This window comes from Nuphar pumila, chromosome 2 (assembly GCF_984573655.1).
Source record: "Nuphar pumila chromosome 2, dmNupPumi1.hap1.1, whole genome shotgun sequence".
Lineage (NCBI taxonomy): Eukaryota > Viridiplantae > Streptophyta > Magnoliopsida > Nymphaeales > Nymphaeaceae > Nuphar > Nuphar pumila.
The window spans coordinates 93694456-93714236 of NC_143250.1; the positions used below are offsets into that span (position 1 = coordinate 93694456).

At 36.6% G+C, this 19781-nt stretch overlaps 1 protein-coding gene across 4 annotated transcripts in view; it reads right to left on the reverse strand.

The window, feature by feature from the left end:
* Positions 1–19781, reverse strand: part of LOC149846167 (phospholipase D zeta 1-like) — a 170830-nt gene that overhangs the window by 127117 nt on the left and 23932 nt on the right. For all 4 annotated transcript variants that reach the window (XR_016430259.1, XM_089996220.1, XM_089996219.1 and 1 more), the window contains exon 6: positions 17924–18097. Coding sequence is in view for 3 of the 4 variants with exons in the window: in XM_089996220.1 (XP_089852346.1) it covers positions 17924–18097 (174 nt within the window). In the remaining variant the exon portion in view is untranslated. The remainder of the gene's footprint in view (positions 1–17923; positions 18098–19781) is intronic.

Genomic DNA, 19781 nt, shown 5'->3' on the forward strand with positions numbered 1-19781 from the left:
AAAAATGAGGTGCAGGAAGAGATTTAGTAAAATAATATGCAAGCTGATATTCTAAGAAAACATTTGACAACTCAATAGTTCATCTCAAGAATTTATCACGAACATAATGGCAGTTCATTTCAATGTGTTTAGTGCGAATGTGTGTAATGAAGTATGCGGAAAGATGAATGCTAAAAAGCATTCACAATGACCAACAATGGTCCAATACACAAGAGAGATAATAACCAAGTCCACTATGGGACAACATAAACAAGCCTTGAGAAAGGCACAAACTAAAATAAACACTCTTTATTGAAAGAGAGAGAGCTCTCTACAATGAATAATACAAAGGGGTTCACCCTTATTTATACACCCCAAAAGGGGTCTCAAAAGGAGAGCCAAAGGGGGCTCCCATAGAGTCGTTGGGAGCCCCCAACGACTCTGTGGGGCCCCTTTTGGGTTGGACTTTGAGACAAGAAAATAAAAAGAAAAAGAAAAAAGAAAAAAGAAAAGAAAATTGAAAAAGAAAAAGAAATAGTTGTTTGCTACAACTTTGTGAAAAGATGATAATACCCCTATAAGGTATTATATATATATAGAGAGAGAGAGAGAAATATATATATATATATAGATACATATATTTTAACAACCCCCCCCCCCCTCTCAAACTTTACGGGGAGATGACCGAAAGTTTGCCAAGTAGAAACGTGAAGCGGGGAGCAGGAAGAACTTTAGTGAAAAAATCCGCTAACTGATACTCTGATGTGACATATGGCATAGTAATTGTTCCTCGTAGGTACTCATCACGAACATAGTGGCAGTCCATCTCTATATATTTGGTGCACTCATGGAAGGTGTGATTACTGACAATGTAAATGGCACTTTTGTTGTCACAACATAGCTTTGAAGCCTCTATAATGTCAACTCTCATATCTTTGAGAAGACTTCGAAGCCAAATAAGTTCCATTGTAGTAGTTGTCATAGCCTGGTATTTAACTTCAGTAGAGAATAACGAGACTTTTTGTTGCTTCTTGCATCTCCAAGCAATTAAGGAAACTCCTAGAAAAACACAGAAGCCAGTAGTTGAGATTTTATCATTAGAGTTGCCTCTCCAATCTGCATCAATATAAGCAAATAAATCCAAAGAAGAAGACGATGATAGAAATAGTCCTTTAGTTATGGTGTTTTTGATGTATCAAACAACCCGGAGCACAGGACTCATGGGAACAGTTGTAGGAGCATACTGAAATTGGCTAGCAGAGTGAACATGAGCGATGTCTGGTCTGGTGATAGTTAGATATGTGAGAAATCCAATGAGTTGTTTGTAAGGTGTAGGATCTTCTAGAAGAACCCCATCCTCCAACCTTAATTTTGTGTTAATTACTTCTGGAGTCTCCACCTTTTTTATCATCTGAAATTCTAGATTTATTACATATATCTACAACAAGCTTCATCTGTGATAGTATATATCCTCGGGGAGAATATGCAACTTCAATGCTGAGAAAATATCTAAGGAAACCTAAATCAGACATGTCAAAGCAATCTTTTAACATATTTTTAACATTAATAATACTAATTTGATCATTTTCTGTGATAATCATGTCATCAACATAAAGTAATAAGATAACAATATTATCACATGCATTTTTGACAAACAAAGCAGTATCAGTATAACATGAACGAAATCCTAATTTAATCATGATGTCACTAAAATGATCATACCAAGCCTTGGGAGTTTGTTTAAGACCATATAAGGCTTTTAAAAGTTTGACCTTGTCCAATATTAACTCCGAGTGGTGGGTCCATGTATACTTTATTTAGATTTCCATTTAGGAATGCATTTTTCACATCGAGTTCATATATTGGCCATTTTTTTATTGATGCGACAACTATTAAGGTTCTAACACTTGTCATTCTAGCTACAGGAGCAAATGTTTCCTCGTAGTCAATTTCATATTATTGCGAATATCCCTTAGCTACTAATCTGGCTTTATATCTTTCTAAGGATCCATTGTTTTTTGTTTTAACCTTAAAGACCCAGCAACATCCAATAGGTTTTTTATGTGGAGAAAGCTTGACTATTTTCCAAGTATTAGCCTTTTTTAGAGCATACAATTCTACCTTCATTGCTTCAATCCAGTGGGGTAGAGTTTTGGCTTGATTATAATGAGTGGGTTCATAATATGAGTGTAAGGCTATTAGGCATGCCCGATAATTTGGCGCAAGAGACTCATATGACACAAACCTATTGGGTGGAACGGATTCTCTAGAAGATCGCCTAACGGGGGTTTCTTCTAAAGATTCGGTAAGTTGAGAAAAATTCTCTAAGGCACTAATAGGCCGTTCTTGTTCTCTTCGAGTATAAACATGAATATTTTCATTATTAGTATCATCATTATGTGATGATATCTCAATATTGGATACTTCACAAGTATCATCTATACTTTTAAGATGATTCATAGAATCATCACATATATCATCTATAAGATCATGTAAGAACATATAGTCAATTTCATTTGGTTTATCTAGCTTTTCAAATCCATTTTTATTTTTCAAAAAAGTCACGTCTTTTGAAACTTATAGTTTGTTATTCTTGAAATCAAAACACCTATAGCCTTTTTTATTTTCCCCATAACCCAGAAAAACACATTCAATTGCCTTTGCAGACAACTTATCTCTCTTATGTGAGAGAACAAAGCATTTACAACCAAAGATGCGAAGGTGATTGAAGTCGGGGAAAAATTTAAAAAGCTTTTCATAAGGAGAAACATTCTTTAATTTAGAAGAAGACATTTGATTGATTAAGTATGTTGAAGTTAAGATAGCTTCGACCCAATTTTTTTTTTGAAATATTTTTAGAAATAAGTAATATACTAGCAGTTTCTATAATATGTTTGTTTTCTTTCCGCTAGTCAATTTTGTTGTGGAGGTTTAGGGCATGATCTTTGATGACAAATTCCATTTTGTTTTAAATAATTTTGAAATTCATTAGGCAAGTATTCTCCACCGGAATCGGATCTAAGAATGGATATATTACTTTGAAATTGATTTTGAATTTTCATATAAAAGTCTTTAAAAAAAGAAAATACTTTCGATTTATGATTGAGGAAATAAATCCAAACATAACGAGTAAAGTCATCAATAAAAGTGACATAGTATGAGTAACCACCTTTAGACATGACCGGAAATGGGCCCCAAACATCCGAGTGCACCAATTCAAAAGGTCTTGTGGAAAGAAATGTTCTAGTTGGAAATGGAATATACTTCATTTTTCAAAAAATGCAATCTTTGCAATTAATGTCTTTTTCTTTACAAAATTTGTTTCCAAATGAAAACAGATACATTTTTTAATAACTTGGATGTCCAAGTCTTTTATGCCAAGTTTTCATGCTTTTATCTTGGACATAAGTACAAAAAGAGTTTGTAGGAAGGTTTAGATTATCCATATAATAGAGGTCCCCCTTCCTATAGCCTTGCCCAATCCGCTTCCCGGACTGGAGATCCTACAAAAAGCAACCATTGGATGAGAAAGATATTTCACATCCATGGTCGGCAATTTGGAAAACCGAAAAAAGATTCAAATTTAACTGTGGAACAACTCTTACTTTGGAATAAAAAAGTTTTGAGAATTTTTAGAATTAAGTGTTCCAATACTTGTGATTTTTAAAAAGGTTCTATCAATCGTAGAAACACATGAGCTTTTTGAATTGGTGCATAAATCAGTCAATGCATTTTCATGTGGGGTCATATGAAAGGATGCTTCGGAGTCTAAAATCCAAGAATACGTACCGGGTGATGATGTAGACGCAATGGTTGCACCCGATGTGGAGGAAGTAGCTTTGAGAATTTGTTGTAGAGTCAAAGATATTTGTCCAAGTGTTTCTTTGAGGTCTCCACTCTTGCCCTCATCTTCTTTGGTGGTAGAGGATTCTTCAAGGGACGCCACCTTAGGCTTGAATGTTCCATTTAGCTTTGGGCAAGCGGGTTTAATGTGACCTGGCTCATAGCAATGATGGCATATAATCATATTTTTTCCTCCACTATTGTTTCCATGTTTTTCACAATGGGGTGGTTTATAGGTTTTAACATTATTGCCAGGTTTGGATACGGCAAGCACTTAATCAATGTTCTTACTCATGCCAAGCCTAGTTTTCTCTTATGTGATTTCAGCAATGGCGTCTTCTATTGGTGGAAAAGTAGATCTATGGAGGAGTGATGACCTCACTTGCTCAAATTCGAGATGTAGCCGAAACAAAAATTAGAACAATCGGTCTTGTTCCATTTGTTTTTGCCTTAGTTCAATATCCTCCATAGCTACCAATTTTGGCTCTAAAAGAGTCAACTCATCCCATAGTGGATTTAAAGCACTATAGTAATCTTGTATACTTGAATCACCTTGTTTGGTGGTTCTAATTTTTTCTTGCAAGAAATATGTTCTTGCAAGGTCTTTTTGGGTATACATACCCTTCATAAAGAACCAAGCCTCATTAGCTCGGCGAAATTTAACTATATTAGCACATACCTTAAGTTCGACATTGTTCATGAACCAAGCAAGGATTTTGGCGTAGTTGCTTTCCCAATCTTCAATTTTCTTTTGGTGATCTTCAATGGCTTTGAGGCGAGCATCTCCCTCAAGAGCTTTTTTTATGACCTCCTTCCATCTTGGTGAGCTCCAATTGGGGTTTCAGAATAGAACTCATAACATAATCCCAAAGTTTCTTACCTTTGAGGTTGTTCTCCATTGCCGATGCCCACATCATGTAGTTCTTTCCATTGAGCTTGAAGGATAGGTCGATTTTGGATTCCATGATGTCACCAAAGAATATATGTGAAAAAGAATATCATGCTTCTTCCTCTAAGAACCGAATGGCTCTGATACCATGTAATGAAGTACGCGAAAAGATAAAGAATGTTAAAAAGCATTCACAATGACCAACAATGGTCCAATACACAAGAGAGATAATAACCAAGTCCACTATGAGACAACATAAACAAGCCTTGAGAAAGGCACAAACTAAAATAAATACTCTTTATTGAAAGAGAGAGAGCTCTCTAGAATGAATAATACAAAGGGGTTCACACCTATTTATACACCCCAAAAGCGGTCTCAAAAGGAGAGCCAAAGGGGGCTCCCATAGAGTCGTTGGGGGCCCCAATGACTCTATGTGGGGCCCCTTTGGGGTTGGATTTTGAGACAAGAAAATTGAAAAAGAAATAGTTGTTTGCTAAAACAACTATGTGAAAAGACAATAATACCCCTATCGGGTATTATATACATATATATATAGAGAGAGAGAGAGACAAATATATATAGAGAGATACATATATTTTAACAAGGTATAGTTGCTAGCAATATAAATTGAACTTTTGTTATCGCAACACATCTTCGAAGTGTTTGAGATGACTACTCTCATATCTCTGAGAAAATTCCTTAGTCATACAAGTTTCATGGTTGTCAAAGCTATAGATTTATACTCAGCTTCAATAGATGACAGTCAGACCTTTTGTTGCTTCTTGCATCTCTAAGAAATCAACGAATCTCCTAAAAAGACACAAATCAGTGGTTGAGACTCTATCATTGAGATTTCCTAATCTGTATCAGTATAAGTAAGTAAATCTAAAGATTTCATCTCTCACTTTAGTCATGCCAAGACGAGTCTCTTCTTGGCAAATTTTGGTAAGAGCTTCTTCTAATGGTAATAAAAAAGTTCTATGGAGGAGAGACGATCTCATTTGTTCATATTCCGAGAGTAAACCATGCAATTGAAAAAAGTGTTCTTTTTTCATTTACTCAGGGCTAAGTTTCACATCTTCTACGACTACCCACTTGGGCTCAAGAAGTGTTAGCTCATCCTATAAAGGGGATAAGGCACTCAAATATTCCTAGACATGCATGTCCCCTTGCTTTGTCGTTCAAATCTTTTCTTGCAAAAAATAGTCTTGATCATGGTTGTCAGTCGATGAAGCGGGAGCGGAAAGCGAGGCACTTTCAAAATTTTAGGAAGCGTGGGACGACTTAGAAGCGAATCACGAACCGTCTAGGAAGCGAACCAGAAGCAAAAAAAGAAGAAAAAATAAAAAAATAAAAAAAGAGGGAAGCAAGGAGGAAGTGTGGGGGAAGCGCGCTTCCCATCAAAGGGAAGCATGCTTCCCCATGCATTTCGGAAGCGCGACGTTTTGCGCTTCCGAAACACGTATCGAGGAAACGCGCTTCCCCTACTACTTAGGCGCTTCCGGTAACTCTAGTCTTGATACATGCTTTTCATCTATGTCATATAGGTGCGGGTGCGACAATGCGGCACTTTAAAAAAACTTGGATGCGAGGGTGCGTGAGGGTATATATCTATATATCTATATATATAATTTTTAACAGTTAACAATAATACTAATGAAATAAAAAACAATTATCATAATATCATCAAATCAATTCTTCATCATGCATGCAATAAATCAAATTAACAATCTACAATTATATTCTTCATCATAAAAACTAACACCACAATTAAATCAACCTAAATATATTATAGAAACAATCAAATAAGTAATGCAGAAAAAGTAAATTATACAGTATACTAATAAAAGAAGCAAACAATGCATAATTTCATATCAAAAGTATATCCTACACAATGTATATGACGATGAGGTAATGGATCCTAATAATTTTTTGTTTCATCATCAAATGCATCATAAGAAGGAAGACTGGGCTCAGATAAGTCCATGTTTGTAATGTTGAAATCATGCTCTCCCTCTAAGTCACACTCTTCTGGGTTTACATCCCAAAATTTGGATGATGCTTGTCTGCATTACAAACCCAATTTGAAAATGTTAAATACAAGTATATTTAAATGAAAAAATTAAGAAATAGTCAAATAACTAAGAGAACAATTAGTACTTGTATTCATCATTGGTTCACGAAAGTAGTCGAATATTAGAATAAACATATACTAAATCATCTGCACGCTTGTTGGTGAGTTTGTTTCTCTTCATGTTGTGGATTTGAGAATATGTGTTCCAATTTCTTTCACAATAGGATGAACTAACAGACTGAGATAGCAATTTCAATGCAAGACGTTGGAGAAGAGGTGTTTCTGATCCAAATATTGACCACCATGTGATAGGATCTATATTCTCCTCCTCTCGCTAGTAATGTTTGTCCATATAATTTCGAAGATGAAAATTTTTCAAACTCTTGTGTAACTTGATTTAGAATATGTAATTCTCGATAGTCTTGCCAAACACATATTTCTATGCCTTGATAGCTCTGGGTCTAAATTTGGAAGGACACGACCAATACCACCTTCCTGCCACTTTTTTGCATAATATTTTGGATTGAGAGAATGTATCATGCAATGCAAAGGAGTGTTCCCCTTATCCCATCTTCTGACTAAAATTGAATGAATATGATTAAAAAAATTTGAATCATCGAATGCAAGATTTTTTCCCTCATGCTTGAAAACTAAACTTTTATTTTTTCTATCATATCATCCCACATTTCATAAACTTTGTGAAGCATTGGCTCATCCTTATCAACTTCTCTCAACACTTCCCGAATAGGTCGTGTAAACTGAAGGAAGTATACGACTCTATCTCAAAACTCATCATCAACAATGAGATTTTTAATCTCTTGAGCCTTGACAACATCATCAGCATGATAGAATGTCCAATTTTCATCAGTCACCATGTTAACCAAAGCATTTTTCACTTCCTTAATTCTTTTCACTATCATAATGATGGAAGCAAAACGTGTTTCAGCAACCTTCAACAATTTCATATCAGAATACCTATTAAATATAGAATTAGCATGATGATGGTTGACAATAAAATTCCTAATGCTTTTGACATTTTTTATTAATTCCTCAATTCATGAACATAAAGCATATGCCGGTGAATTTTCTCTTTGGGGTTGCAGATGCTCTTGAGGGCCAGATTCAAGCTGTGTGCTATACAGGGAGTCCAAAAAATATGAGGATACTCACTCTCCAAACTTAATGTTGTATTTTTACAAACTGGAGTGTTGTCTGTGATGATTTGAACTACTTTCTAATCACTCACTTCTTTTATTACTTCTATAAACAACCCCTTCAAATACTCAACATTTTTATATTACCCAAATGCATCAATTGCTTTTAAGAATATTGTGCGACTAAGCGAAGAAGCAATGAAATTAATTAGTGGACGTCTTTGAATATTTGTCCACCCATCAGAAACAATGGAAACTCCATTTTGTTCCAATGAATATTTATTAATCTCTAGCAATCTCTCAACATTTGCCCTCTCTTTTGCAAGAATTGTCATTCAAAGTTTTTCTGAGCTTGGAAGTACATAGCCACTTAAGTTACAATTTGTTAGTAAAGTAACTAAATCCTTCCAATAAGGATTTCTAGTTGCATTAAATGGAAGTACACTAGAATAAAAATACCTCCCTACTTTTCTATCCATCTCTTCCCTTCCATATGTATTGAATTATGCTTGTATTGTTCCTCTTCCTCTACCTCTTACATCCACTTTTCTTTTTTTTTAGCATCTTCTTAGTGGCTTAAAAATGGTACACTAATTGTACAATAATCACTCATTGTCTTCCTTTTCTTATATTCATCTTGTATTTTCTTGTATTGTCTTTGCATTGCCTTATTAACTCTTTTGTATCCTGAAATGCCATGTTCTAGTATCTTCAACAAATGACCCTTAACTCGTGTATAAGATCCAATAAAATCTCTTTCACAAAGCTTGCATCAAAATCTCTTTTTTTCACCACCTCCAGTTTTTTAAAGCTTATCCACATGTGCCCATAGTGGCCCCCCATCATCACATGTTGCAGCTAACAAACTTGAATTAACACTACCACTACCAGCAACGCTAATAGCATAACTTACATGTGGGGATAAGGATGACACAAGTCATCTCCCTTTATCCGTCATTTTTGTCCTAAAAACAAAAAAGTATTATATTAAAATCAATTATGCACACAATCAAGATTGATAATATTGAGTGCAAGATCCATAACAATAAGTTATACATTTTGATGTATTCACAGTAACACACTTGCAAAGCTTGTCTGACCTTCTAAAAAATATAGTACTAGTACATAAAATTGTGTTTTAGCAATAATAAAAATATGACAAACCCCTTGCATTAATAAGGGCAAGGGATATAACATCGTAAATGTGGCCACTATATGATCTAATTTCGCACTTAAAAGAAAGGTCAGCATATTGAACCAAAAGGACAAAATCTTAGGATTTGCAAGGTAACACCAAGCACAAGAGAAAAAGACCACTAAGAAACAGTGGTTCACGTTATAAACATGAGAACCCAGTCAGGTTTAACCAAGAACTCTTTTAGTCGCCAAAAGTTTGAGACAGTATTTGGTGCTCTATAGTCAGCATAAATTAGTTTATTCTTATCTCCGAAAAAGTTGTCATTTCTCACCAACTTTTGATATTTCAAATCCAGAAAAGTTTAATACAGCTATAAATTGACTATGATTTAAGCATTAACAAAATCATGTAATTGTCAAATATAGATGAACCACATAAATCACATGACAAAGATAAAGAAAGTTTACAGAATTTTCATCAATTAATGGGCTTTTGAATCGCACGTATATGGACCAAGTACTAGTCAAGAAAAGACCCAGCACTAGGTGGTTGGGAGGCAGAATACACACAAATTATATGGCGACACATTATTTATAAATTGTTGAGATAAGCCAACTAATTAATGTTTTATCCATGCTTAAGGGTGCTTCTGATATTTTAGTAATATTAAGGGACCTAAATATAATTATTCCTTTTTTGGTTAATCTCTATTTAAACAAGAGATTAGCCCTAAATGAAAACATTGACATCTCTCTCTCTCTCTTTCTCGAAAATCTACATGGTATCAGAGCATTACGTTCTTGGGAACGTGTGAAGGTGGATCGTGTGATTGCGTGAAGGCAGAACCGTGAAGGCTGATCGCGTGTAGAAGATCAGGCGTGAAGGTGATTGCCTGATCCTTTTTTCACGCGAAGGCAGATCGTCTGCAGAAGATCGGGTAAGTCTTTTCCTTTTGGTACAGATCTGATAACAGATTTGTAGCATGACAAGTGTCATGACTCAGATCTACAAGTCGTGGTGACTACATGGGTTCCCGATCTGGTGAGTGGTATGGATGTTGCGCAAATGTCGTGAAGCAAAAGCTGAACTTAAGGGTTTCGTTGGCAGCGTGAAGCAAATATTTTTTTTTGTTAGATCTGATACAGATCTCAAAGTTTATTGGCAGCGTGAAACAGACGTTGTTATCTGTGTTTATGCTTTGGTGGAATGACAGCGTGGAGCAAACTGATCGTAAGTTTTTCGTTGGCAGCGTGAAACAGACGTTGTTATCTGGGTTTATGCTTTGGTGGAATTACTGCGTGGAGCAGACACTGGTATCATAATTTTTTTTGTTGATTGGCAGCATGAAGTAGATGTTTTTTTTGGTGTGGACCTGCATAGTGTGGAGTTTTTTTTGACGTCGTGGTGGAGACAGATTACTGTCATCGATTTGCTTATTGTGTTGCAGTAATAGCTGTTGAGTTTCTTTTGTTTGGTAACAGTTAAAGTTTTTTTTGGACGTCGTGGTGGAGACAGATTACTGTCATTGATTTGCTTATTGTGCTGCAGTAATAGTTGTTGAGTTTCTTTTGTTTGGTAACAGTTGTTAAAGTTTTTTTTACTATGGGTGACGCTTCAAAATATGATTACAAAAATGAGGCTATTGGAGAATACAAAGCCTTTGCCAATCCTTTCTCGTATGGTTCTTCCGTTAAATTGAATTAAACAAACTATGAAAGGTGGTCCAGGATGTTTATGATGTCGGTGTCTGGACATCGTAGGAAGCATATTCTATTGGAATCTGAGCCAACTGACAAAACTGAAAAATATAATACTTGGGAAGAAGATAATGACATTGTTATGTCATGGATCATGAATAGCATTGAACCTCACATTGCAGATAGCCTTATTTATTATAACACAGCTAAACAGATGTGGGATAATCTTCGAGATACATATTCTCAAGAGACGAATGTGAGCCTCATTCTCCAAGTTGAACAGGAGATATATAACCTTCAGCAGGGTGATCAAACCTTGGGCCAGTATTATGCTTTTGTTAAGGCTGCCTTTGAGAGACTTAATGCTCACAAACCTTTGTGTTGCTCAAAACAAAAGGATCATCAAGAGCAGACTATGGTTACTCGGTTCCTCACAGGCCTATCATCAGAGTTCACTGTTGCTAAAGTCCAAATGTTGACCGGGTCTGATGTTCCTACTCTTGTTGATGCATATAATCGATTAAGCAGACTGGCCATCTCTCAACCTGCATCTCAGTCATCTGCTTTAGCTGTCCCATCGAGTTATGGACGAGGAAATACTTCTAATGTCAGAGGCAGAGGTTGTGGAAGAGTTATGGGAGGTAGAGGTAAACTGCAATGTACCTATTGTGGAAAATCTGGACATTTAGAAGATCGTTGTTGGGATAAACATGGACGACCTGCATTTCCTCCATTGAAGTCAAACGTTCCAAAAGCTAATACTATAAAACTAGAGGTGGAGCATGAATCTAATTCCCCTAGTGAGCCTATCAGTCTTAGCCATGTAGAATATGAGGAGTTGATCTCTCATCGTCCTTCAAGTTCGTCTTCTCCTGTAGACGATGTGGCCTACTCTATCGGAGACCATCTTTCTTCCCATGATAGTAAGTGGATTGTTGACTCTGGTGCTTCTAGACATCTATATGGAAACTCTCAAGACTTTTCAGATTTAAAGGCTATTACTGCACATCGAGAAGTCTCTTTAGCTTATGAGAGTTCCTCCCCGGTTATCGGTCAGGGAAATGTCTCTATAACTTCTTTCTTGCAATTGAAAAATGTTCTTCATGCTCTTTCATTTCCTCAAAGTTTACTCTCAGTGAGTTGCCTTACAAAAGATCTAAATTGTAGGGTGATATTTGATCTTGTGTGTTGTCATTTTCAGGATTTGCTGACGGGGAAGAAGATTGGTGAAGGCTATGAAGAAAATAGAGTCTACTATCTACATCATCCTATGGAGAACGTTTATGTTGCAGTTGATTCTTCCTCAAGTCCTATTCAGTGGCATCGTCGTCTCAGCCATCCTTCATTGTCAAAGCTTCGTCGTGTCATTTCTCAAATTCTGTCTACTACATCATTCCAGTGTGAAGCATGTCAGTTGGGCAAGCATCATCGGAGTTTGTTTTCTTCTAGTCAGAGTCAGTCCAGTCATAAGGTCTTTGAACTTCTTCATGCAGATGTATGGGGTCCTAGTAAGATTCCTACCAAGACCCAATGTCGTTATTATCTTGTTATTGTCGATGATTTTTCTAAGTTGTCTTGGGTATTTTTAATAAAAGAAAGATTTGAAGTTCCTAATATTCTAAAATCTTTGGTCACTGAAATAAAAACCCAGTTTGAGTCAGCTGTCAAGATTATTCGCACGGATAATGCTCTTGAGTTTAAAACAACTACACTATTGCAATTTTATCAGGATCATGGAATTCAACCTCAAATCTCCTGTGCTTATACTTCTTAACAAAATGGGGTGGCTGAACAAAAACACAGGCATCTCCTTGACGTAGCCCGCACCCTTATAATTTAATCTAATGTTCCTGCTTCATATTGGGGTGATGCAGTTATCACTGCCTGCTATTTGATCAACCGCATGCCTTCATCATCTGTGGAAGACCAAATTCCTTTACAAATCTTGTATCCGAGTGCACCTCTTTTCCCTCTTTCACCCAAGGTATTTGGATGCAGTTGCTTTGTGCACAGACTTGGTCCTGACCGTAATAAGTTAGAATCTCAAGCCAGCAAGTGTATATTTATAGGCTATCCAAAAAACCAAAAGGGGTATCGATGTTATGATCCAATCTCTCGTCGGGAGTATGTCAGTGCGGATGTATCTTTTTTGGAGTCCCTTCCATACTATTCTAGTACTGGTACTCGGCTGCAAACTGATCAAGATGGCTCTTTTCCACTTCCTATTCCTCCTTTTCCTTTGGAATCGGTGCCTTTAGTATCGAATCCAACTCCTATCTCACGGTTCCACAATCCTCCATTGGTGTATGTGCGTAGAGCTCCAACTCCTCTGGTGCCTCCATCCACTTCTTCTCCTGAGAGCAATGACATTCATGTTGATGATGACAGGCCAATCGCTCTGCGAAAGGGGACATGACAGTGTACATTATACCATATATCTAAGTTTGTGTCTGAAGCTAGACTCGAAAATCAGATGAAAGCTTTTATTTTAGCCTTAACTACTGAAACTATTTCTATGAGTCATCAAAAGGCAGTTCTCAAGAGCCGATGGAAGCAGGCTATGCAAGAGGAAATGGATGCTTTACTGTCTCAACAGACATGGGACCTCGTTGACCCTCCAGAGGATGTGGACATTGTTGGATGTAAATGGGTATATACCATCAAGTATAACTCAGATGGCTCAATTGAAAGGTATAAGGCCAGGTTAGTGGCAAAAGGCTATACTCAGACATATGGTGTTGATTTATTCGAGACATTTTCTCCTGTAGCACGAATAAGCACCATTCGTCTTATTCTTTCTGTAGTTGTTCACCGTGGATGGCGTTTGTGTCAGCTAGATGTGAAAAATGCATTTTTATATAGAGATCTGTCTGAGACAGTCTACATGCAGCAACCTCCTGCGTTCAAGGTTGAGGGGGAGTGTCAGAAGGTGTGTAGATTAAGAAAGGCGATATATGGTCTAAAGCAAAGTCCTCGGGCATGGTTTCAAAAGTTGTTTAAGGTGATGTCAAAGTTTGGTTTTCATATATCAGCGTCAGATCACACATTATTCATTAAGAAAACCAACTCAGGTATAATTGTTATGGTAGTATATGTGGATGACATCATTCTCACAGGAGATAACATGAATGATATTGCAGCTACAAAGGCTCATCTTCAAAAATATTTTGTCACAAAAGACCTTGGTTCCCTCAGATATTTTCTAGGAATAGAAGTAGCCAGAGGCAGTGAGGGTATGGTTTTGTCACAACGGAAGTATGTTCTTGATTTACTTAAAGAGACAGGAATATTGGGAGCCAAACCCGCAAATATTCTCATGGACAACAAAGTTCATTTGTTTGATAAGGGGTCAAAACCTGTTGATAGCAAACGCTACCGCTCATTGGTAGGAAAGTTACTATATGTGACAGTGACTAGACCTGATATTGCTCTGGCTGTAAGTAAGGTTAGCCAATTCATGGACAAACCGACTGAGGTACACTGGAACGCTATAATGATGATACTCAGGTACTTAAAATCCTCTCCTGAAAAGGAGCTGTTATTCAAGAAAAGAGACACTCTGGAGGTAGTTGCTTATTCTGATGCTGATTATGTTGGTTCTGTAGAGGATAGGAAATCTACCTCAGGATTCTATGTATTAGTGGGAGGTAACTTAATCTCTTGGAGAAGCAAGAAGTAAATTGTTGTTGCTAGGTCAAGTGCGGAATCAGAATATAGAGCTATGGCCCAAACCACAGCTGAATTAATGTAGGTTTGAACAGTACTGACTGATCTTCAAGTGAAGGTTTTATCTCCTATGGTAATGATGTGTGATAACAAAGCAGCTACATATATAGCTAATAATTCGGTATTTCATGAGAGGACAAAACATATTGAAGTTGACTGTCACTACATACGAGATATGGTTCAAGCTGGACATATCTCTACTAAGCATGTAATCCCTGAGGATCAAGTTGCAGATATTTTTACAAAGCCTCTTGCCAAACCCAGTTTCTCAAAATGTTGCGGCAAGCTGAGCATGATTGATATCCATGCTCCAGCTTGAGGGGGAGTGTTGAGATAAGTCGACTAATTAATGTTTTATCCATGCTTAAGGGTGCTTCTGATATTTTAGTAATATTAAGGGACCTAAATATAATTATTCCTTTTTTGGTTAATCTCTATTTAAACAAGAGATTAGCCCTAAATGAAAACATCGACTTCTCCTCTCTCTCTCTCTCTCTCTCTCTCTCTCTCTCTCTCTCTCTCTCTCTCTCTCTCTCTCTCTCTCTCTCGAAAATCTACATAAATCATACAAAATGGATGAGTTCACAAAATAGAGGCCTTTGTAGCTTTTTATACAATAAAAAAATTTATCATCCAAATTAGATCATGCAATGGACAAATTTAGTAAAATGAGGGGGTGACTGTGGTATATAACATCGTAAATTCGTAACAAGAAATAACCACATGATAAAAAAAGTGTGTGAGGGGAGAGAGATTGAGAGAGAGAGAGAGAGGTACACAGACAGAAGGGGGTGAGGGTTTAGCCGAGAAGAGCGAGAGAGACAAGGGGAAAAAGATTGAGAGAGAGAGGTACACAAAGAGAGGAGGCGGGGGTTTAGCCGAGAAGAGCGAGAGAGACGAGGGGATAGAGATTGAGAGAGAGAGAGGGAGAGAGAATGGAGACATACCTCCTCGTTGTGCCGGAATCGCCATGTCGGACTGGTCGCCTTGCCGCTACTGGGTTGGAGATGAAGAAGAGGAGGCGTTGGGGTCGGGAGGAGGGGGCAAAATGTTTTTTTCCCTAATCCCCCTCCTAGCCCATTTCATCAGGCAATTTTTTTTTAAGTCCAAAAATTAAACACTTAAGACCCTGGGTGCACTGAACACACCCAGGGTCGGTTTGACTGCACTGGGTGCCACACCTGCACCCGCACCCAGATGGTCGAATCCCTATGACATAGCCTTTCATGAACAACCATGCCTCATTAGCCTTTCTAAATTTGGCTATATTGGCACATATTTTAATTTCTACATTGTTCATAAACCATGCAAAAATCTTTGCATGGTTACTGTCCCAATCTTCAACTTTAGTTTGGTACTCACTCAGGACTTTTGTTCGAGATTCTCCTTCAAGGGCATTTTCTTGATCTCCTTCAAGTTTGGTGAGCTTTAATTGAAACTCAGGAATGGTGTACATCACATATCCCCAAAGCTTCCTTCTTTTGAGGTGGTTCTCCATTGCCGCAACCCACATTATGTAATTGCTTTCATTAAGCTTGAAGGAGAGATCTAGCTTAGCATCTTGCTCCAAGTTGAAGAACAAAAGGTAAAAAAAGATAAAAAGAGAGAAAAGAAAGTGACTAGAATCATTTTCACCAATATCTTCACAAGCACACGGTCCCTTGATCACCACGAGCAATTTGTTCCAAGGTCCCTAGCTCTAATACCATGTAATGAAGTAAGCGGAAGTACAAGTACAAGAACAAGAGACACTAAGGACATACAAATACAAAATGTACAAGCACAAGTTTACTATGGGACAATACAAAGAGCCAACAAGCGCTAATACAAGAGAGCACAAAGGTAAAAATATAAACTTTTATTGATAGAATGCTTAAGCAAAGCATAAAAAAAATGGGGACAAGTAGTCCCTATATATACACAAAATATCACAAGGCCCAAGGCCACTGGGAGCTCCCATAGAGTCGTTGGAAGCTCCCAATGGCTATAATTATAGCCATTGGGATTGCTCCCAACGACTCTATGGTCTATTGACCATAGAGCCCCTATGGAATATAAAAAAGACAAATATATAAAAAATAAAAAAAGATGACTAAACTGTCTCTAATGGACAGTCCTAATTACAAATGTAAAAAACCCTGATGGGCATTACCTATTACATGATTGTGTCTACTGCATATATATATAGATATATATATATATATATAATTACAAGTATGCCTATTCTAACAGATGAACCCCCACCCAAAAACAAAACATGTTACACCCATCATTAAGAAAAAGAGATACCATCTTAAAAATAACTATGTTCCTTAAGATGAAGAAAAAAAAAGTCTCTCCTTGATAAAGAAATGCTCATGACCAGATTTATCAGTACCAATCCACCTCAATTCACATGCACATATCATACCATCTCAACATAGAAAAACAATACTTTACAATGAAATGGAGAGTTTATTGTGGTTAGATACATCATGCATGTTTAGAATAATAGCCTACCAACTGCAAGATGCTTTTTCACCAGTTAGCTAGAAAAACCTTTTAATCTAGTTTGGAATCTTTGGAGATCATGAAGAATAGAATGCTTTCATAATGCAGAGGATAAACAGAACACAGTTTCACTGCTTAACAAGCCAAATTATCGCAAAAGCATGCCCATTGGAAAATATAGCAATGTCCCTATTAAGTTGGCACTGGAAAAAAAAAGAAAAATATATGTTGCTCCACCTAGAGCATGCTATATTTCCTAGCTTAGGTTCCCCATCGTCTGTAGATACCGGTGATGCTTGCAATACAGCATTGTCATTTTCATGCCTAAATTCATCATACGTATGCATGTAAGTACATTTACGCATATAGACACAGATACACAATGCATATGTATATGTATATACATATATAAAATACATGTCAAGAATATCTAGGTGATCTTTTTCAAGAAAATCTAAGATTCTTATGAAGAAAATTTAAATTAAAATAATGAAATTTTTAAAAATAAACAATTCAAAAAATATCATGATAATATCCATAACCTTATCACAATATCGACAAGATGTTATTGTTTAGAAGATTTTTCGATTTTGCCATGACATTTTGCATTTAGTTTTTAAAAAAATATTCAGCAATACAATAAATTTAAAATATGTGATCACTGTAACTACATACATACACTACATAAGGGAACTATTAGTATCTACCTCCTTTAATGCTTTAATGGAGATTGAAGTGGAAGCAGGTTATATCCCATGTAATATGGATTTTAGGCTCTGTAAAGTGGTTATACTCTCATCATATATACTCGATGAAAGAAAAATGATAATAGCAGACTGAGGAAATCAATGCAATATATAATTTTGAACCTTTCTGATCACTAAAAAATTATTATAAATACTATTTTTTGTTTCAACTGCAAGAAAAACTCACAGTGAACCCAGAACGCAAAGGATTTCGCTCCTTTATCTCTTTTGCAAGATAAACTCGGCCTTCACCATTACCATCAGAAGGTGAAAGTACATCAAATACAATTATATCCAAAAGCTTCGTGTCAAAAGGATCTTCCAATAGAGCCAAGAAACCTGGTTTCAAAACTGCCCACACCTAAAAGAAGCAACACATCAGTGCATGATGAACTATAAACATAGTAAAGAAAAATAGGCAGCTTACACACGTACATATGCACATGCATACATGTATGGGTTATGGCATGTATACAAACACATAAAAGAAAAGCAAATCCTGAGGGAGACAACTGATGCTTCTCGGGCAAAATAGATCTAGAAAATGAGTTCATGTTTCCACTCAGTTCACATACTATCAGAAGTCTTCCACACACCCATGAAGCAGCTACTATAGGAATATTTTACAAAAATTGACAGATCTTCTATAATTTATTCAGCAGGCAAAAGGACAACTTTATTAAGCAGACTGATACTAGATTATTTTGAACTGGGTCGATTCTGACAGAAAGATGGTTAGGTTACACTATTATAACTGAGGGGACTCAGGTTCAAATACCACAGGCATTTTCCCCATCTTGCCTATCCCAAAAAACAACCAACAATAACAATAATCATATTATTATTATTATTATTATTATTATTATTATTAATATTATTATTTTGATTCACTATCACTTAAGAATCAGATATACCCTCCCTAGCTTAAATATGAACTTTTGTTTTTTCATGATGAGTAACCCACCAGGATCAATCCTAAAATATGAGTTTATTATGTGATGACCATGAAGTAACTTTTTGCTCCACCACCAATCTATGTAGTCAAAACTTAAAACCTTAGGAAACATATAGGTCTGTACCTTGCCTAGACACCTAGTTTGCCTACCGGTGCCTAGGTGTTACTTGGAACCTGTGAACACCCCAAATTTTTCAAAGTCTTGTGAAAATGACCTTTTTGCCCCTAACCTCGTTTTCTGAGAAAATCAAGTTATTTCTTCAGATTTCTGGATTAGATTCCACATTGACATATTCAAATTCAACTCCGGGTCTGAACCCAGTATTTTAAATCCAAATCTGAGCCCCGTTGTCCGATTTTCCAAAATAAAAGCACAAAAATACCAAAAAAATGATTTTGAAAGGCTCGGGTGGCTCATTCGGCACTCTATTGGATCCTCGACCCTATATTTCTCAGTTCGAGGTTGTAAACCTCGAATATGTCTCAAAAATTCGGACATAAACCCATTTTTTGAAGAAATTTTCTCAAAATAGCTCAGAAAAATTCCCTTTTGTAAATATTCTACAAAAACACAAAAAAATTAGTTTTAAATCTTTGATTTCTCGTAAAGCTCTAGGATTTTATTCTAAAAATACAAAAAAATAGAAAAATAACATAAAAAAAAAACCAAAAAATTGAGAAAAGCTACAAAGAAAACAGACGATTTCCAAGCTTTTAAAACCATTTTTGCCGAAAACCTCATTCCTTAAACCATTTTTTTTTAAAATTTCTTAAAAGGGGAACCACCTTTTTGAAATAGGGAAAAGTTACAACGGAATCCTCCCGCGTGTTTTCACCTCCTCTCTCCACCTTCCATCCTCAACAAATCCCTCTCATCTCCGCCCTCAATCTTCAACAGCCTGCATATCCCCTCCGCCCTCAATCTTGAACGAAACCCCATTCTGGAGCCTTCCACGCTCTCCTTAAAAAGAGACCTTGGTCTTCTTTGCGAGGCATCCCTTTTCCCCTAGTGAATGCCGACCAATCGCCAAGTCTCTCTGCAAACTCCTAGCCGCTACCCATTCTTTTTTTTTTCCTTTCTAGCCGACCA